This window comes from Pygoscelis adeliae, unplaced genomic scaffold (genome assembly GCF_000699105.1).
Source record: "Pygoscelis adeliae isolate BGI_AS28 unplaced genomic scaffold, ASM69910v1 Scaffold79, whole genome shotgun sequence".
NCBI lineage: Eukaryota > Metazoa > Chordata > Aves > Sphenisciformes > Spheniscidae > Pygoscelis > Pygoscelis adeliae.
In genome coordinates, this window is record NW_008825532.1 from 4,963,869 (window position 1) to 4,981,425 (window position 17,557).

At 49.6% G+C, this 17,557-nt stretch overlaps 1 protein-coding gene across 1 annotated transcript in view; it reads left to right on the forward strand.

Annotated features, from left to right (window-relative positions):
* Window positions 1-5,831: 5,831 nt before the first annotated feature.
* The window catches only part of SLC9A6 (solute carrier family 9, subfamily A (NHE6, cation proton antiporter 6), member 6), a 16,212-nt gene continuing 4,486 nt past the window's right edge, over window positions 5,832-17,557 (forward strand). Inside the window, exons 1-10 of the mRNA XM_009331763.1 lie at window positions 5,832-6,107; window positions 6,487-6,564; window positions 7,239-7,315; window positions 8,267-8,379; window positions 10,748-10,853; window positions 14,494-14,635; window positions 14,863-14,968; window positions 15,177-15,265; window positions 15,488-15,601; window positions 17,200-17,311. Coding sequence (XP_009330038.1) covers window positions 5,832-6,107; window positions 6,487-6,564; window positions 7,239-7,315; window positions 8,267-8,379; window positions 10,748-10,853; window positions 14,494-14,635; window positions 14,863-14,968; window positions 15,177-15,265; window positions 15,488-15,601; window positions 17,200-17,311 — 1,213 coding nt within the window. The remainder of the gene's footprint in view (window positions 6,108-6,486; window positions 6,565-7,238; window positions 7,316-8,266; window positions 8,380-10,747; window positions 10,854-14,493; window positions 14,636-14,862; window positions 14,969-15,176; window positions 15,266-15,487; window positions 15,602-17,199; window positions 17,312-17,557) is intronic.

A 17,557-nucleotide genomic window follows, 5' to 3' on the forward strand; every position in this document is an offset into this window, starting at 1 on the left:
TTTCCAAACCCTAGATACTGAGGGCAGCGTTACTCAGAAGTCTCCGGCAGTGAGGAACTGGTTGGGTTTTCCCAGGCAGCCTTGCAGGGCGGCTGCAGCACGGGTGAAGCTGGCGGGGTCGGGGGCTACCACATGCCAAGCGGCCTCGAAACCATGTCACCGAGCACCAGCAAGCCCCGCTTACCTGCTGCAGGGCTGAGAGTGGGGACTTGGGGCAGCATAGACCAGGCTTTGCACTGGTCAGGAGCCTTGCATCCTGCACGCTGGGGCCAGAGGTTGTTTCCACCCTATGTTTAGGGCACCTGAATTTCCAGAAGCTGTCCAAGAAGAGCGGAGAGGCCGTTTGGGGAGATGCTCCCACCCTTTGCCGTGCTCAGGGACCTGCAGGGCCAGTAGCCTTACATCCTGCTGCTCGGGGACCTGTGCACACGAGCTCCTACTTTTGGGGTTCCTCCTCCCGCTGTGACAGGACCTCTTGGTGAGATGCCCCACATATGTTCCCACAAGAAGTGGAGTGAGGCCGTGGGTCAGGGGAGCGGGTCTGTAGCTGGTTGGATTTTAACGGTGGCCTGTGATTTACTGAGGTGATGTGGCCTCGTGAAGTGGCCTGAACCATTGTATGAGGACGCCATACATGGCTCTGCCCAGGTTATCTAGCATGACTTGGAGTTCAACCAAAGCAGGACTGGGAGTTGTGCCGGGGGAGTGATTAACGTGGCCACGGATCCTTATCTAGACAAGATTTGTTGAGTTTAGAATTGAAAAGGTGTCTTCTGCTGAGTGCTGTGGTTAGCGTCTCTTCTCTGTGCTGTCCTTGCCCTTGCTGGTTGTGGGTGATGCGTGACCAAGCTTGGTCAGAGCAGCAACGTGGCCGAGTCCCCTGCCCAGCAGAAAGCTTTGCTCTGAGGGCTGTGACTTGACCCGTTTGGGCCGTTGGCTTTTGTGATCCTAAGTTTCAGTTAATCGGAAGTGTCCTTCCAAGTGAAGGGGTGGAGACACTTGCGTCAGCCCAGAGGCACAAAATACTGATCTGCCTTTTCAGATTCCTGCAAGCCACCGCTGAGGCAGGTGCAGGCATTGCTGGCCTCCTGCCCGGGGCAGGGGTGGTCACCTCCCTGGGACGGGAGCTGTGCTGTGGAGCACGTGCTTCCAGCACGGAAGGTCTTCCTGCCGCTGCCCCAGAGCTCACCGACACGTGGACTTTTTATTCCCTTCATGCTTTCAAACTTGCCCTTAACCTTGTTCTTCTCCTGGAGTTTTCTTCCTCTTGGTCCTCTGTTCTCCCTGACCCACCTGAGTGCTGCCCTTGTTCTCAGAGGATGACCCGGGTCGTTTCGGTCTCCTGCCGACCCGTAAAACGCATCTTTTCTGTCTGCTCTTTTGCAGACTGTGCTTAGAGAATTGCTGGCGAAATTGGTAACGTCACCCATCTGGTCACGCAGAAAATCCCGAGTTTTTCCCTGCTGTCAAGGCTTTTGGTATTTGCTTCTCAGGTTGTGACAGCTGCCATAGGAAAAGGGATGTGTAATTTCCCAAGGAGTGGTGAGATGCTGTTGTTTTACAGCGACAACTTAAAAGCTGCAGGGAGCAAAGCAGGTACCGCTTCTGCTTCGCTGTCCCCAGCCCCCTGCGATGCTTTCAGCCCCTGCGATGCTTTCAGCCCCTGCGATGCTTTCAGCCTCGGGGAAGTCCGCTGAAAATGTGGAAGTGCTGCAGCAGGCAGGCTGCAAAACAGACCCTGAAATCTGGGCAAGAGAAGCAATTTGTAAAAGCTCGTCTTTTTCTAATTAAAAAAAAAACCCAACAACTAAGTCAAATAAAACTTTTGCATACACCTCTTCTTGCTGAAATACATCAAAGTTTCCTCGGTGTCTGTGTTTTTACTGGAAGTTATAAGCTCTTGCTCCAGGTGGATTTGTATCTTACAAATCCCGCTGTCGGCTCAGAGCTGATATTCAAGAGCTGGGCACAGGCTGGAGTCATTTCATGGTGATAGACAATAGGTGTTTAGTAGCCTCTAAGCTTCATTTCAGTGAAGGTTAAAACCTCATTAAAATGAGGTTCCCACATCTGAGGTAGCCAACATTTAGGATGATTAATTGAACAATTTTGTTTCAGTTCTTCTTGGGGTCTGATGGTGGATGTGGCAGGAGCTTCTCTAGAATTTTAGTTTCCTTGTACTTGTTCCCACTTGGCCCCTGGATTGCGTACGTCTAAATTGCTTGTTGTCAGGATGTCTTCAGTTGCTCGCTACATTTTTCTTTCCTTTTGGTGTCCAGATTAATGCTCGCCTGGGGAGCCTGTGTGCTTCCATTGTTGTTAAGTGCCTGAATGGTAATATATTAGTCTTCATTTAAAACCTTACCTCGGAAATGTTCAACAGCACTTGAAAAAAAAAAAAAGCCCATGGGCTTTTGTTCTTTTTAATGAAGTTGGGAGAAATGCAATGAAAACAATCTCTTGCACTTTGCATAAAAGAACTCAATTAATTTACCAGCTTCGCCTTTAGCTTCTCTACTCCTTGCAGCTTTCGGCTGGCAGCTCCCTTGGTGTCCGGTTCCTTCTGCTCTGCTCCCTCCCAGGGCTCAGTTTTGTACAACTTTTGGCTGCAAAAGCATGTCGATGCTGGCAGAGCGGCTCACGGGTTGCTGCTAGGACGGCCCTTCAAGCGCCAAGAGTTTGAACCATTTCCTAAGAGACTGGACTGACTCCTGGTCAGAACCAGGAGGACCTACATGGTCCCCTGGGCTTGGTCCAGGCAGCCTGAGCCCAGGACTGGGTTTGGTGTCTGAAAAAACTTGGCATCCGAGTCGGGTTTGTCCCAGGTGCCTCCAGCGAGCGTAGTAAGGTGGGGAGGGTTGATTGGAGATCCACCGTTGGGCAGGAGGGGCTGGTGGTGGGGTCATCTTAATGTTGGCAGAGTAATTGGCTTTAAGCAGAGCGGCAGCATGCTTTCCCTGTAAGTAACTCTGATGGTATCTCTGTGTCGGGAGCCGCTGGCGCCTGGTTTGCACACCAAGAGCTCTTTGTGCGGCTGTGTATTTGCACGTGGGTGTCTTTTCCCACCCAGGTCCAGAGAGCTCTGGGAGCCTCCCAGGCAGCACGTTACAGGGCAAGATAAAATGCCTGATTTTTGGAGGCCCAAGCACAGAGGTCTTGGCAGATTTGTAGATTTATACGTCCCTTTTTGCTTCTCCTATTCCTGGCCAGAGTGAGACTTCGGCTGCGGCCGGCACGCGGGTCCAGGAACAGCTGCCCGGGTGAGCGAGACGGCGAGGACGAGCAGGGGTGCTATCAGATGTAACACTGCTTTGGGAGGGGGATTAAGAGTGGAGAGGCGGGTGAGTCAGGATCCTTTCTGAATTCCCAGCAGCGATGTCTGTCCATTCCTCCTGCCCCTCATTGCAAAGCGCTGAGCCTGGGCATTTAAAGGGATCGCTGGATGGGTTTCCAGCTGAGAAAAGACAGGCAGCTGCTGCTGCTGGAGGTCTCTGACTCCTGCGTGAAGCTCTAAAATCAACTTCTTTTAAAAAAAAGACTTTTTAAAAGTCACCCCAGGTAGCTCTGGAGGGCTGCAGAACGCGGTGTACCTGGTGCTGCCTGCTCCGTATGAGAGGAGGAGCAGTTGCAAGGGTAGAGGGTAAATAGGCTCTCCAGTCTGGCTTTCCTCCCTTTCATTTGAATTCTCACTGTAACTGTTCAAAGCTGCTTAATAGTCATAAGCAGATGTAAATAGCCCTCTGAAGCTTGCTTTATCCCAGTGAAGAGTTTTGGTTGTCTAACATGGTACCTTAGGAGTCATCGTCTTCTGGGTGAAAGGAAACCTGGGTGTTTCGTCCCGATGCTGTGGTGCCATGCACCCCCCTGCCACATGCTCAATATGTGCTGTGGCATCTCAACGTTCTTGACATCCTTGCCTTCATTTCCATACTTTTATTTCTGGAGCACTGAAAGATCACAGGAACAAAGAGGCGAACAGAAAAGTAAGCGAAAGGATTCCTCTTTGGTGTCCCCTCTTAGTGATGCTGGTGTGAAAGCAGCTCTCAGATGCTCTGCACAGTGTGACGTTCCCTGAAGCAGCTCTCCTTGCTGGAGCTGACCGTGCCCGGTTGTGCACTGAGAGGGACCTTTTCTGCTGCTGTCGGGGCGATTCTGTGCCAACGGTGCAGTGCAGGATAAAGCCCAAAGCATGTGGTGAGCACATGGTCAACTGTACATGGCTTAAAAGCATCGGTAGCTTTGTGAGAGCGGCACAGCTGTGCTGCAGAAGTGCTGTATTTGACCAAGGACTGGGTTTTGGGTGCAGGTCCCGAGTCTGTCAGATGAGCCATCTGTGTCACTGGTGTGATGGGTTAGCAGCAGTGAGTCTGTTTGCAGCCGATTCTTCTGCCTCTGCTCATGGCCTGGGTGTGTGCTTGTGTGGTCCTGCTGTGCTTGACATCCCCTGGGACGGGAGGTGGGGGCTTTTCTTCTGGCTGTCGGCAAAATGAGCAAAGCTCGTTCTGGAAAACTGCTTTCAAGGGAAGAGAAGGCAAAAAATGGGCAGCAGATTGGGAATTGGCTGCAGGGGACGCTGTATGCGCCGGGGTCCTGCCGTCTCCCGCTCAGCTGCGGCAGAGCTCCTGCCCAGGCTCTGCTCCCGTGAGACGGTGGTGGAGGAAGAGTTTGGTGTTCCCTTCAGTCGGGGCTGTGCCATGCCTGTAGGAAAGCACAGAGCAGCATCTTAATTAAGGCAACAGTAAAGAAGCAGGAGCGTCCTGGGAGGCAAATGGAGAAGCCTTCCGAGTGTTGCAGTCTCCATTTAGTTCCCACGTGTCTGAAAGCTTTTCATAAATGTGTGGTTCAGAGATGGGGTTAAGATCCAGGATTTCTGTGGTGGCTCAGCGCTGCCTTAATCGAGGAGTTTCCAATCCCTTTTGTGCTGAAGGCTATGTGGAAAGGTGTCTTGTGGGACATCCCTTCTCCCCAGCCTGCAGATGTCAAAAAGCTCTGCCAGGAGAGCACTCGGCACACCGTGCGGATGAGAAGGAGCCGGAGGAGCCTGCACCGTGTGAACGCCATTAATCTGGATGGGAGACCTCAGAGCACAGCTCATCAGCTGTGCTGCAAACGAAAAGTGCCATATAAATTGCTGACTTGCAAATTAACCCCACGATACTCCTGCGCAGCAGCTGAGCCAGAGGCAGAGTTGGCTCACGGGGCTGCCCTGGGGCTGCTGCTCGTGGTGCAGAGCGGAAGCTTGCCGGGGGCGAGGAGCAGACCCGGGTGGTTGGCCTGGACTGGGAAACTTTCATGATTTTTATAAAATGGGGATTGCTGCTGTGTGCTGCGAAAGCTCCCTAGTGAGGGAGGAGGCTGTATGGTGCTGCAGCATCTTATGAAGGATGTTCGCCATCCTTAAAGCGTTCGTGATGGTTGCTTGGTACCTTTTTTGATCCCCGACAAAAATGAAGGGTTTAATATATTTCTGTAGCAGCAAAACATGATGTCGTCAGGTTTCCAGGTGCAACGTGCGTACTTTGGGCACACGTGAGCAGCTCCTTGCCCAGGTCCTCAGCTATGTGCCAGCAATGCCGGGGTGCTCGCCCTAAGAAAACCAGCGTGCCCTCATTGTCAGCTGTTTGCTGCACTAGAGCGAGGGTCTGACCGATAGCTGGGTAACTGAAAGCCTTCAGGACCAGTCCATGCCTGATGTTAGAAAGTCCTCATGAGCACAGAGCATTTGCATGGCTCATGGGAGGATGCGGATGGTTTAATACCACTCAAGCAATTATTTGGATGGTGGTTGTGCTCAGCAGCTGAGCAGAGAGTCAGGATCCTGGCATGCCTGAATGCTGCATCCGTGCTCAAAGAGATCATCCTGGGAGTTTGCCGTGGCTCGTCTCACCGATGCGTGTCCCTCCTCAGGGGTCCTGGTCGGCGTGGTCCTGCGCTACGGCATCCATGTCCCCAGCGACGTCAACAACGTGACGCTGAGCTGCCAAGTGCAGACCAGTCCCACCACGCTGCTGGTGAATGTCAGCGGAAAGTACTACGAGTACACCCTGAAGGGGGAAATCAGCTCCCAGGAGCTCAATAACGTCCAGGATAATGAGATGCTGAGAAAGGTAAGGGAGTCGGTGATTGGAGAGGTGAGCGATGCGCCCCACTACCTCCACGGGGACGGGTCCTGTATCTGTTGGATTAAGTGTTTTTTGGTTTTTTTTTTTTTTTTAACTTCGATCAGATTGTGATCAGCTATAAATTATAAGTTGAACACAATGTAATGAAACTCTAGTTTCAGCTGATATTAATTTAAGCTGTTTAGACTCTAAGCTGTGTCTCCCCGAGATCCTGGACACATCCTCAGTGTTCACCCGACAGCATGTCATCTGGCAGGGGTACAGGCTTTCTTCCATATATTTTATATGACATTCTTATTTGTGTTTTGTCTTGCAAAGTCTTAACAAACCATTTTACTGTTGTGTTTTTTTTTTTTCTTAACAGGTTACTTTTGATCCTGAAGTATTTTTCAACATTTTGCTTCCTCCAATTATATTTTATGCAGGCTACAGCTTGAAAAGGGTACGTGCCTTTACAGTGCCTACGTTTTTAGTTCCTCTGCCTCCAGAGCATTTTTAATACTTGAGAGTGCTTTAATGCTTGCTCAGCAGGCCAAGGCTGCGGAGCTGAGTATGGTTTTCCCCACTACATGCAGGATTGTAGGAAGCAGGGCTGAGAGAGTGCCCCAATCGGTCTCGTCCGTCCCTCTGCCCCAGGAAGGGTCAGCGACTTCAACCGTTTCTAGCATGGGTTTGCACAGGGGTTTTTGAGGCCAGCTGGGCCATTTCAGCCATCCTTACTTTCAAAACACGTAGGAGGGTGGGAAGGTTTTAGAAAGCAGCAGCTCTCTGAAGTGCTGATTCGGAGGGAGAGGAAAATGATCCTGTTTAGCTTGCGGGAGAAGGAAGGAGGAATGCTGCTGGGTCAGGAAATCAGTTCCCAGGGCTTGGAACAGCACCTTATTAAATAACATGGGTACAAGAAAATGACATGTTCGTGTTTATCAATGCTGCATTAACATCTGCTGGTCTGGCGGTGTACACCGTTGTGCTGGGCACCGTTCTGCCGTGCTTGTCCAGCTTGTGGCATTTGAGCTAGGTGCAAGCTGCTACAGACATTGCGTGGGTGCCTGTGCAGGCTTGAAATAAATTGTTAGCAAAATATAATTCAGTTGTTTTTTTTTCTCCTCCTTCTAGAGGCACTTTTTCAGAAACTTGGGATCCATCCTAGCATACGCTTTTCTCGGCACTGCAATTTCCTGCCTGGTGATCGGGTGAGTAGTTGGAGCTGGTCTGGTTCTTCCGTGGGGGTTTGAGCCGTGCTCGGAGGCAGTGCTCTGAGCCCGGTTCTGCCGCTGCTAATCCCAGCCCTGAAAGATCACACAGGCTCTCTGCTACCGCTGCTCAGCAGCGGCAAATAATACTATTTACTGTCCAAACTTTCACTGTGTGGACAGGGTGATTGCCGTCTAATTGCATAGTGCTTTCTCAGCATGCCATACAGAATAGTTATATACACGGCAAGGAAAGTTTCACACTTCTCTGAAGATTGTCTTGAAAAAACAGGCAGTAACTTCAAGTTATTTGAAAGCACAGCCCTAACAAGCGTGAGACACAGGAGGGGCAGGAGCATAAACGCATGTCCTGTCCTTACTTGCTGGAAGCAGGTGCCTAGCGAGCACGGATTGTGTTTCAGATATTTATCCCTGTGTGCAGAGGGAGCTAGATGATTCCTGTTCTGAACAGTAACACACAGGCTGGCGCAGGGTGTTTTCCACTGGAGAGTCCGGTGGATTCAAGCAAACTCAGCATCTGCATTATCTGTTCCTCGCTGAAAGTTTCGGCCATTTCAAAGTCAGGCCAAGGTCATCCCACTGGAACGTGTTAATGTGAAACGCTGCAAAATGATTGCGAGACCCCGCGAGCCTGGCTGCTGCTTTTCTTTGGTTGTGTTATGCTCATGGAGGAGTTTCGGTCCCGGTTCCTCACCGGTGCCGTGTTTGTGGTCTAGTGCGGCGGGTGCTTTGGTGTGTGTGGTCTGGCACTTGCCTCCGAGACCATGGCACTGGGGTTTCACCAGGCTCAGCTCATCCAGTACAGTTCTTCGGTGTTCTGGCGTTCGGATAACTTCAGGGGTTAATCTGGTGAATTCAGGGGAATCGAGCCCATTTGAATGTCATTTTCATTCACTGCAGAGATGAGTAATTGCCTCTTCTAATCACCAGCTCTGTCGTGTATGGCTGCGTGGCGCTGATGAAAGTCACTGGGCAGCTCGGGGGAGACTTCTACTTCACTGACTGCCTCCTGTTCGGTGCCATCGTATCGGCTACTGACCCAGGTATGTTAGATGGTTATTTTCCCCCTCATTTTACCTATTTGATCTGTTTTGAGTTGTGGTGAAGAGGGGAAGAAAGTCTGAACCCTGTGGAAGTTCCCTCTTTCTGAATTTTAGAGTTTATTTGCAACATTCCTAGAGGTCAAATTGTCTCCATGGCTTCTTTTTTCCTTCCAGTTACATGTAATATACCTTCCAAACCTCTGCTTCCTAAATCTTTGTTTGCAGTGAAGTCCTAGCAGTCTGTCTCTTGACTTCTCTGGGTTTTGGGACAGGTCCACTGTGCTTCTGCCATCCTGTGCCAACGGCTGATGCAGAACAAGATGTGTAATGTGGGGAGGGTTCAGCTGATAGTTTTAGTTAGTTTAGCTGATTTCCTTCCGCTTCCATTTGGGTGGGATTTTGGAAGGTGCTAATCTAATTGAAAGTTGATCTTCATGAGCAGTACTGGGGACAGTAGTGACAGCTTGGTCTGCTGAAGCACTTTGTAAATGAATGTCTGCTGAAGCACTATGAAAAACTTGCCTTGTCCAACTGAATTTCACTTCATTCATGAACACTTTTACACAGTAGCTGTTTATTTGCATGTTCCAGCTTCGCCTAAAAACACAGGACCACAGAAAGGCCTCTCCTTCTTCCTGCCCTTGCTGAACAGGGCTTGAATTTCCTCCTTTGCAGCCTGGCTGCTACGTTTGAGACCAGCGTGGTGGGACTGGGGGTCGGCAGCATTGTCCCCCCTCCCGACATTACAGAAGCTTTGGGGGATCTTTTTAAATGCAGATATTGGTCAGTTTTGCATGGAAGGGAGAGATTGCACGCCTGAATAAGCCAACTCTTCTGCCCTTTTGAAACAAGTGCCAGTGGCTGTTGTTTCCAGATGAATTGGGACTTTTACCTGCTCATCTTGACAATGAGTCATTTCTGTTTTCAAAGGCAAAATCAGGAGCATTGTATGTATATGCATATATGCAAGAGTAACGCTGCAGAACATAACCTGCAGCATAACGTGGCAGTAGCCACATCTGTCTGCCAGGTGGAGATGCAAGATGTGCATTCCCCATGAGTTTTTAATAATTTTTTATGTTTGCCTAAGATTTGCCAGGTATTGGTGTGGCTGTTACTGCTGATATTTTTATTTAAAAAAAAAAAAGCTTAGAAAATAAGGTAAAATGATTTCCCAGCTTCTCCAAACGTGTCTTGGGTGGGCATGCATTCAGGCCACCGATTCCTTTAGCGGGGGGCTCTTCCCATGGGGCTGCGAGGTGGAGCATCCTGCCCGTAACTTAGCCGGGGTGTCGACATCGAGAAGGGGGCACGTTTGCAAAGTGGGCAGCACCTCACAGACATGATGGCGGTGTGGTAGATCTGATGACAGATGGGCAGAGGCCAGGCAAGGACTGTAGGTAGAAGTAATGCTTAGAAATGCTGTGGATGAGCTGTTGGCGTTGCGCCTCTTCTTCAGGCTTTGAAATAGGAACAAGAAGATTTCACAGGTAAAAATGGAGCGTTTCCTTGTGCATAAATGGGTTAAACCCCCTTCAGTGTGCACAGATGAGTCCCTGATTGCTGTTTTAAAGGACTTCCACAGAAGTTGATTGGAATTAGCTCAGCCCTCCGCAGCAGCCTGAGCTGTGCATGACGCACCACGGGTTACATCTTGCTTGCTTTAGATGTTGTGATGTTTTTGCAAGGCTGCTACATAAAACCTGCTGCGTTTTCATTATCTTCTTGGAGCCGCCGGATTGCGGAAGGACTTGAGGGTACTCCGATCTCTGCTGCGTGGCCGTAAATCACAAGAAACCCCCACATGGGGCTTGAGCTGGCTTCTTCCAGTTAGGTTTGAAATGTTAACACATCTGTGCTGGCACTTCCAGTGTGTCAACCTGCACTGAATTTGAGGATTTCTCTTGGAGTATCAGGGATGGAAGGAAAAGACAGCCATCGTCCTGGACAAGCCCGCATCCTCCTGGCCTTTTGCAGGTGGAGGAAGGCTCTCCCTGATGCTCCGAGCTAATGGCATCCCAAAAGCTGGGTGGCTCATGTCAGCATGGTACCGTGGTCCAGCCCACGAGCTCAGACCCTCAGGAAGCTCAGAGCAGAGTTTGCTCATGTCTGCCAGCGAAAGACTTAATAGACCTAATGCCCAGGATGTGTTTTAGTAAAAGAGGGACGAGGGAAATGATAAAGCAAATCCAAATCTGAAAGGGCAGAAGGAAGACTATCAAAGTGAGCACGGAGGGCGGCTGGCACCATCGCAGCAGAGTGGCGCAGACATGCGGGAAGGCAGATTTCTAAAAAGGGGCGTTTTGTCTTTGATTACACCGAAATAACAGCACCTTTTTGAATGTCTCTCTATTTTTCTATTTGTCAGTGACTGTTCTTGCCATATTCCATGAACTCCAGGTTGATGTTGAGCTGTATGCCCTTCTCTTTGGCGAAAGCGTCCTCAATGATGCCGTTGCCATAGTGCTGTCTTCGTAAGTGTGTTCTGTTTTTATTTTTAATTGTTATGTATGTTACATGTCGGGTGTTGGGGGGAGCCACTCGGCCTTGCTCCTGTAAAATAGGAGCATCGGTGTTTGCAAGAGGAGATTTCCATATTAAGCGTCCCCAAAAGCTGTAGTGACCTTCTGATGCATCTCCTCATTGCAGACCACAGCTTAGGATTGTGGGTTGTCCTTACAGCTTCCCCCTGCATGATGGATAGTTTTGTTTTGCTTTTATGGCTGGTTGACCCAGCCAGAAGGAAGTTTTTATGTCCCTCTGAAGTGAGAAAAGCATCGTGTCTGTTTTTCAGCCACAGGATCCCACTGAAACCCCTTACTGATGGCTTTGCTCCTGCCTGTCTTTCTTCCCATCCACAAATACCTGCTTTTGTTTAGGTGGAAATAGTTGGTAAAACAGCTGTTTCCTTTCTCTCCCCACTTTCCGTGCATCAAGAAGATGGTATTTCTTACAGCTGGAGTTGATACCCTGGACTGAACACATGGGAAAGTTGCTGGCTTTCTAAAGAATGTTTTATATTCTTTAATATTTTATGTCCTCTGCACGTAGGACATATTTTATCTGGGTTTTCACTGTGTTGTCATCATGGGAATTTGTTTGGAAATATATAATATCTGCAACAGTGACAGGTTAATGTATAGCTAAGACTAATGCAGAAAATATTTCTGGAATACTTGTCACTCCGGCGTGCTGGTTGCGTGGGTTTTGCTGAGGTGGAAGCAGCAAGTAACATATTGTAAGCTGGGTATCGCCACCCGCATGAGTTGTATTTACGGAATTGACTGTTTCTGTTGATGTTTCTGGAACTGGTTGCATTGCTTGCTCTGGCTTTTATGCTGGATGTGTCGCCGCTGGTGCAAGAGTAGATGCTGCACAGCCAGGTCGTGTTTAAGAAGTGATCCTGAGTGGGGAGGAGACGGGGTCTTCCAGCCTCTGCTGGGAGGTTCTGGGTGGGAGTGGATGGGTTCAGCATCAGAGTAATGACATTTGTGGTGGATCTCCGCACACATAAGTGCCTGCACCGTGCGCGGTGATTTGCCTCTTGCGCTGTTTCAGTACCAGCTTCGTAGCTGTTGCTCTGATTTCCTGCCTTCCTCTTGCCACAAGCCGAGTTTAACCCGCCCCCCTTCCCTGAAATAAGATAATTTGCACCAAAACAGCAGCTCCGAGCTGCAGTCAGCAGTTATTTTGCCGCAAGGCTTTTGTGCAGACTGGCCCAGCAGCATGCTGACTTCTCAAGGGCTTCTCAGCAGTTAGCCCGTACCCATTTTAAAGCTCGCCGTGGTCTTTGTCTTCGCGGTCACCATAAACAGCGTAAGGCAGCCCTGGTCAGCAGGATGGGTATTGGTTGGTGCAGGTTTCTAAGGACAGCCTTGAGTCACCTGGGCACAACCACATCTTGGGTGCAAGGAGGAGGTGAGGGCCTCTTGCTCCAGGGAGGAGAGCTCCTCCGAGAGCAGTCCAGAGCTCCTGTTTATGGTTCCCCTTTTTTAAATTTAGTTTGGCGTTTGCCTGTGTCACAGCAGAGGTGTAAGTGGGGGAACCGCGTGGGGAGGGTTCCGCTTCCACAAGCAGAAGACCTGCTCCCCGGTTAGGAGATGCAGGGGTGAGTTGGGAAGGTGGGGAACCAGGTGGTTTCTGGGCGGGCGGGCTGTGTTGATGGAGGAGCTGCTGCCTGGGTGACAGCTGGTGGCGGGTGCTGCCTCCCCCCAAGGGGTGAAGGGGGACTCCAGCCGCAGCTGGCCGAGTGCGCGGGTTCGGTGATTGCCCCCAGCAGCCCCGCCGGCTCCTTGCACATGATGAAAGCGAGCGCTGTGGGCACCGTCCCTGCGCCGGGGGAGGGCGAGGAGCCAGGGGCTGGTGCTGCCCCGGGCTGGGGCTCCTCCGTGGTTTCTGCCAGCAGCTCGGTGCCCCCTGAGGCTCCTCTCCTCCCTGCTTTCAGTCCCGGACAAACGTCCGTTCCCGTGCTTGGGGAGCAGAATCCGTGCCTTTCTGTTCCTGCCTCGTGCCATCCTGGCCTGGCCTGGCTTGACAGCAGGGAACCGGTTGCAAGATGAAGAGGAATTGAACCCAGAACTGAAAGCTGGTGGGCAGCGAGGTGCCGGGGCTGCGGTTCATGAGCGGGGGGGTAAATGCAGCCGCAGGGCCTCTACCTCTTCGGAAGGGAGGTTTCACAGGGGCTAAATGCCACAGGGAGGCCCATGGGCAGGGACAGTGGAAATAAAGCACACAGAAGGCTGTTGGCAACGATGTCTTGTTCGCGATGCAAAAAGCAAAACCAGAAGGAAAACTGTAATGGGTTAAAACACACAACCGGCATCCACACAGTTGGTTATGGAGGGGAAGCGAAACCAGTCTGGATTTAAAAAAAAAAACAAACCCAAACCCCAGAATAAGAGCATGTTGGTGAATGGGAAGTAGAGGATGGGATTGACAAAAAAAATTAAATCACAGGGAGAAATCTGCGGCTTGCAGTGTAAAAGACAATGCAGAAAAATGAAATGTATTAAAAGCAGGGAAGTTTAGCAAGGGAAGTGACCCGTGATGTGTTGGAAAGGGGAGGATTGTCATTCGTGTTGCAGAAAAATGTTGGTGTGCAGTTAGAGGAGAAAGCTGCAGGACATGTGCGCGAGGCAGTCACTTTCTGTTCCAGCATAACTCGGGAGGTTAAACAGCAAATGTTTAAAGTTCACATCCAAGAGTTTTAACAGAGCCAGCTGAGGGATTGCTAACTAGGAAGTTAATGTTTTCTGTAAATTTACACTGAAGAAAGCGATGTAAGAAGTTGACATTAAAATGGGATTTAGGAGATGGATAGTGGACCCCTGTATCTCAGCCTTTCCAAGTAAAACAGTGGAATGGCTGATGCAAGGCTCAGGAGTTAGGAGGGAGCAGATTCAGAGATGGGATCAGCGCAGTAGACCTATTTGCCATCTCATCACAAAGGTCTGTTGAAGTTTGGTGGATGAAGATAATAGCGTCGCTGCAGTGAACCGGCACTGTTCCATTTGCCTTGCTACCCTGCGATATTTCACTTCAGAACTCGGAGCAGTGCAAAATCAATGTAGTGCACGTTAAATGTGGTAAAACAGCATAACTTACAGTTCTCCAGAGGATATTCACATCAGCCGCCTCTGTGGAGTCGACGGAGAAACGTAGGCTTCCCACTTGAATGCTTTGTGGTCCCAGAGCGCCTGACTTTATAGAGAGCTGATGCCAAACCCCCAAAATACCATCATAAATGACGGTCTGTCGCCTAGCAAATGTATTTGCAGGAGATCACGCAGGAGACGGGCTTTGGTCCGATGCTCTCTAATGCCTAGAAGGAGCAAATGCAGAGCCTTGCCTAGGAGGGGTGGCTGAGCTCCAGAAAGTCGGCCAGGAGCAAAGGGGATCCCAAGCTCCTCGGGACAGGGCGAGCACGCTGCTGCTGTGTGCTGTGAACGTGGGGGGATTGCAGTGTGGGACTCGGGTTTCGTCTCCCTGATTTCTCAGGCTCGGTGTTTGCAGCGGTCGTAGCACTTTGCAAAGCTCACGTAGCACCATGGAGGTGCCTCTCCCTCCAGACTAAGAGTGTTTTGTTCTTGTTTGTGCTTTTCCTCCCTCTTTCAGCTCAATTGTTGCGTACCAGCCGGCGGGCGACAACAGCCACACATTTGATGTCACAGCGATGTTTAAGTCCATCGGGATCTTCCTGGGGATATTCAGTGGATCTTTTGCAATGGGAGCAGCTACTGGAGTTGTGACAGCTTTAATATCCTTTTTGTTGTCTTTTTCCAAGTGTTTGCATAACAGCTTCTTTTTTTGCTGCACTGCATCTCACCCAGATGCAGTGTTTCATGATTTTTTGCCTACATTAATGAAAGGCAGTGCCATAGCCTTTTTAGGGGCAGGCCGTGTAGTGTTGCTGTGATACACAACTGAATTTGATATGCTCTTAGCCTACAGTTTCTCTCCAAATTGTCCTTAACCATCTGCAACGTCACCAAGTTCACCAAACTTCGGGAGTTCCCGTTGCTGGAGACCGGCCTGTTCTTCTTGATGTCCTGGAGCACGTTCCTGCTGGCCGAAGCGTGTGGCTTTACAGGCAAGCTCCAGCACAGCCCTTTGTCTGGGACAGATATCTGCAGGGATGGTGGGCCTGTTGAGTTTTGCTTCCAGTATCGATTGCAGCCGGGGCTCTCCCTCTCCTTTCAGAAGTTTAATAATCTGGGTTCTGGGGTTATTACATTATTGGGGTGCAGATCAGCGCCCTTTTCATGACCAGGAGTCTAACGTGGTGCTCTGCTCCCCAGGTGTGGTGGCCGTGCTCTTCTGCGGGATCACGCAGGCCCATTATACCTATAACAACTTATCTACAGAGTCCCAACACAGAACTAAGCAGGTGAGAGTTCCTCAGCCCCCCTTAGCCTCTCTGAATTTCAAGTTCAATATTTTTTCCTTCCCTCTAGTGAGAGGTGCATTAGGTGCACCTGTCTTTCTGCAGATGGATTTTACTAGGGTTGCTTCTGCAGAAGTATTTATTGTGTGATGGATGGGCTAACATGTTTTTCTTGTTAAATCTATGTTAAGTCTAACTCGCTTTTAATTTGTTTTTCTCTTTCAGTTGTTTGAGCTTCTGAATTTCTTGGCAGAAAACTTCATCTTCTCCTACATGGGACTTGCACTGTTCACCTTCCAGAACCACGTCTTTAACCCTACCTTTGTGGTGGGGGCTTTCGTATCCTTTGGAGCCCATTTTATAAGACAAAAAAAGAAAGGGAGAGGTGCCTCATTTCCCACTTGTGTTTTTCATTCAAATGTGTGGGGTTTTTTTTCAGTCAGTTTAGTTTTATTTTTAAAAGGGGATTTCTCCCGTGTAGTGGTGCCTTTGCTGGTTATTTTAAGAAGATGGAGTTCTTTTCCCAGCTTTTCTGTTTTTTTTCTTCCCCCTGTCTTGACTCCTTTCCTGGGCATTCTAATCAGCTGCTGCAGGGACTCGGCGCTTGATGTGAACGTGGTGCTGAAGCGCCAGGCTTCGTCATGTGGCAGCGTGGCACCAGGAGTGGCTTTGCAAATGGGGACCGCCTGGTATAGCCGTTTATTTCCTCTTTTCTCTGCTATTCCATTTGGTTGACCCTGAAAAAAGCTTTTTCTTTTGTCAAATAGCACAGTTAAAGCTACAGTAGATGCCTCTGAATGATGTAATGAGAAAGGATTTCCCCTTCTGCAGGCTGATGCTAATGGAAACAAGCTATCAGCCCTGGTACGTCTCAGAAAAACAAGGATTTTGAAGGAATTTTTTTCATATCACAGGGAAGCCAGTTCAGATGTGCAGAATTATTTTCACCCGTTGCAATGAAGCAGGTTTATACCAATAAATAAAATGTTGTTATCTTTGCCAGTGCTGGCGCATGGGTTTGCAGCGGGGTCTGCTGAATTTCCCCAGTGAGCTTTTGCAGGGCTGCAGTGGGGTAAAGGGAGTGAAGAGCAGGGAAATGCCGTTTGGGTGGTTAGGTTGAAATTTTGTGCTGTGCTGTGCCTCTTCAATAAGAACTGGCTAACGGGCTGATGAAATAGCTCATTCATGAGAGAGATCATGAAATACGTCTCTTATGCAAATTCATGATGTTCAGGAAAGAACATAAAAGCTGGAAGCATTTTCCATATTATTCAAGGCTGCGCTGAATACTGGCTCCAAGATTATTTTTGCCATCTGGGTGCTGGTATTAAGAGACACAGCTACAAAGATAAAAAGCAATATGAAGGGGCTGGTGATTCTTGTATCTCGCAGGCTATGAAAACAGAAAGAGTATTAGGGTTTTTTTTTTCCTTCTCAACTGCTGCTACTTTCATTTTGCTGAATAATCTTTGGGAACGGGACTTGGCTTAAAGCTTCAAACCCAGCTGTGAAGTGTGGCGTGCCAAGGAATGTCAGAGGGGTTGTGGTAGCTGTGATAACTTGAGCTTCGCAGAGGACAAATAATTCTTGGGGTGGAAAACGGACCCGGTAGGGGAGAGCGTACAGTGGGAAATGGTGGGTTTTCTCTCCTCTCACCCGTCTAACCTGCCCTCTCATCATTTCCCTTGTTTATTTGTGCTTGTCTCTGTATGATATTCCTGAATTGCAATGTGTGCTTTGCTCTGGTGAGGCAGTAGCATGCTTTTCCCCCATTGCTGTAGCACTTGGAGCTGGGTTATTATCTTTTCATCCAGAGGACCGGTGTTCCTGAGACTCCCCAGTGTTACCGTCAGGCAGCAAAAACTGGCTCTGTGTGCAGAGGTGGGATGCGATGGGAGAGATACAAAGAGCAATTTCCTTAACGTGTGCAAATACAGCTTGCTATCTTCCTAGGAAGAGCTGCCAATATTTACCCACTGTCATTTTTACTGAATTTGGGAAGAAGAAATAAGATTGGAACAAATTTACAGCATATGATGATGTTTGCTGGTATGTTATCGCATCCTTGCCTCCGACCATGTGGCCCATCTACACTTCCGAGTGCCTGGAAATATTCCTTATTCAACTCTAAATCTCTTATGGGCAATGTCTGGAGAAGAGGCTGGGCAGGAAAGGGCTCCCTTAGGCTCGGTGGTGTGCATGCCTTGGTTTTGAGACATAGGAATGAGCTCCTCCTGCCCTGCGCTTGAGTGCACGGTGTGGGGCAGGAGGAGGGTTTGCCTTTCTGGGCTGGGA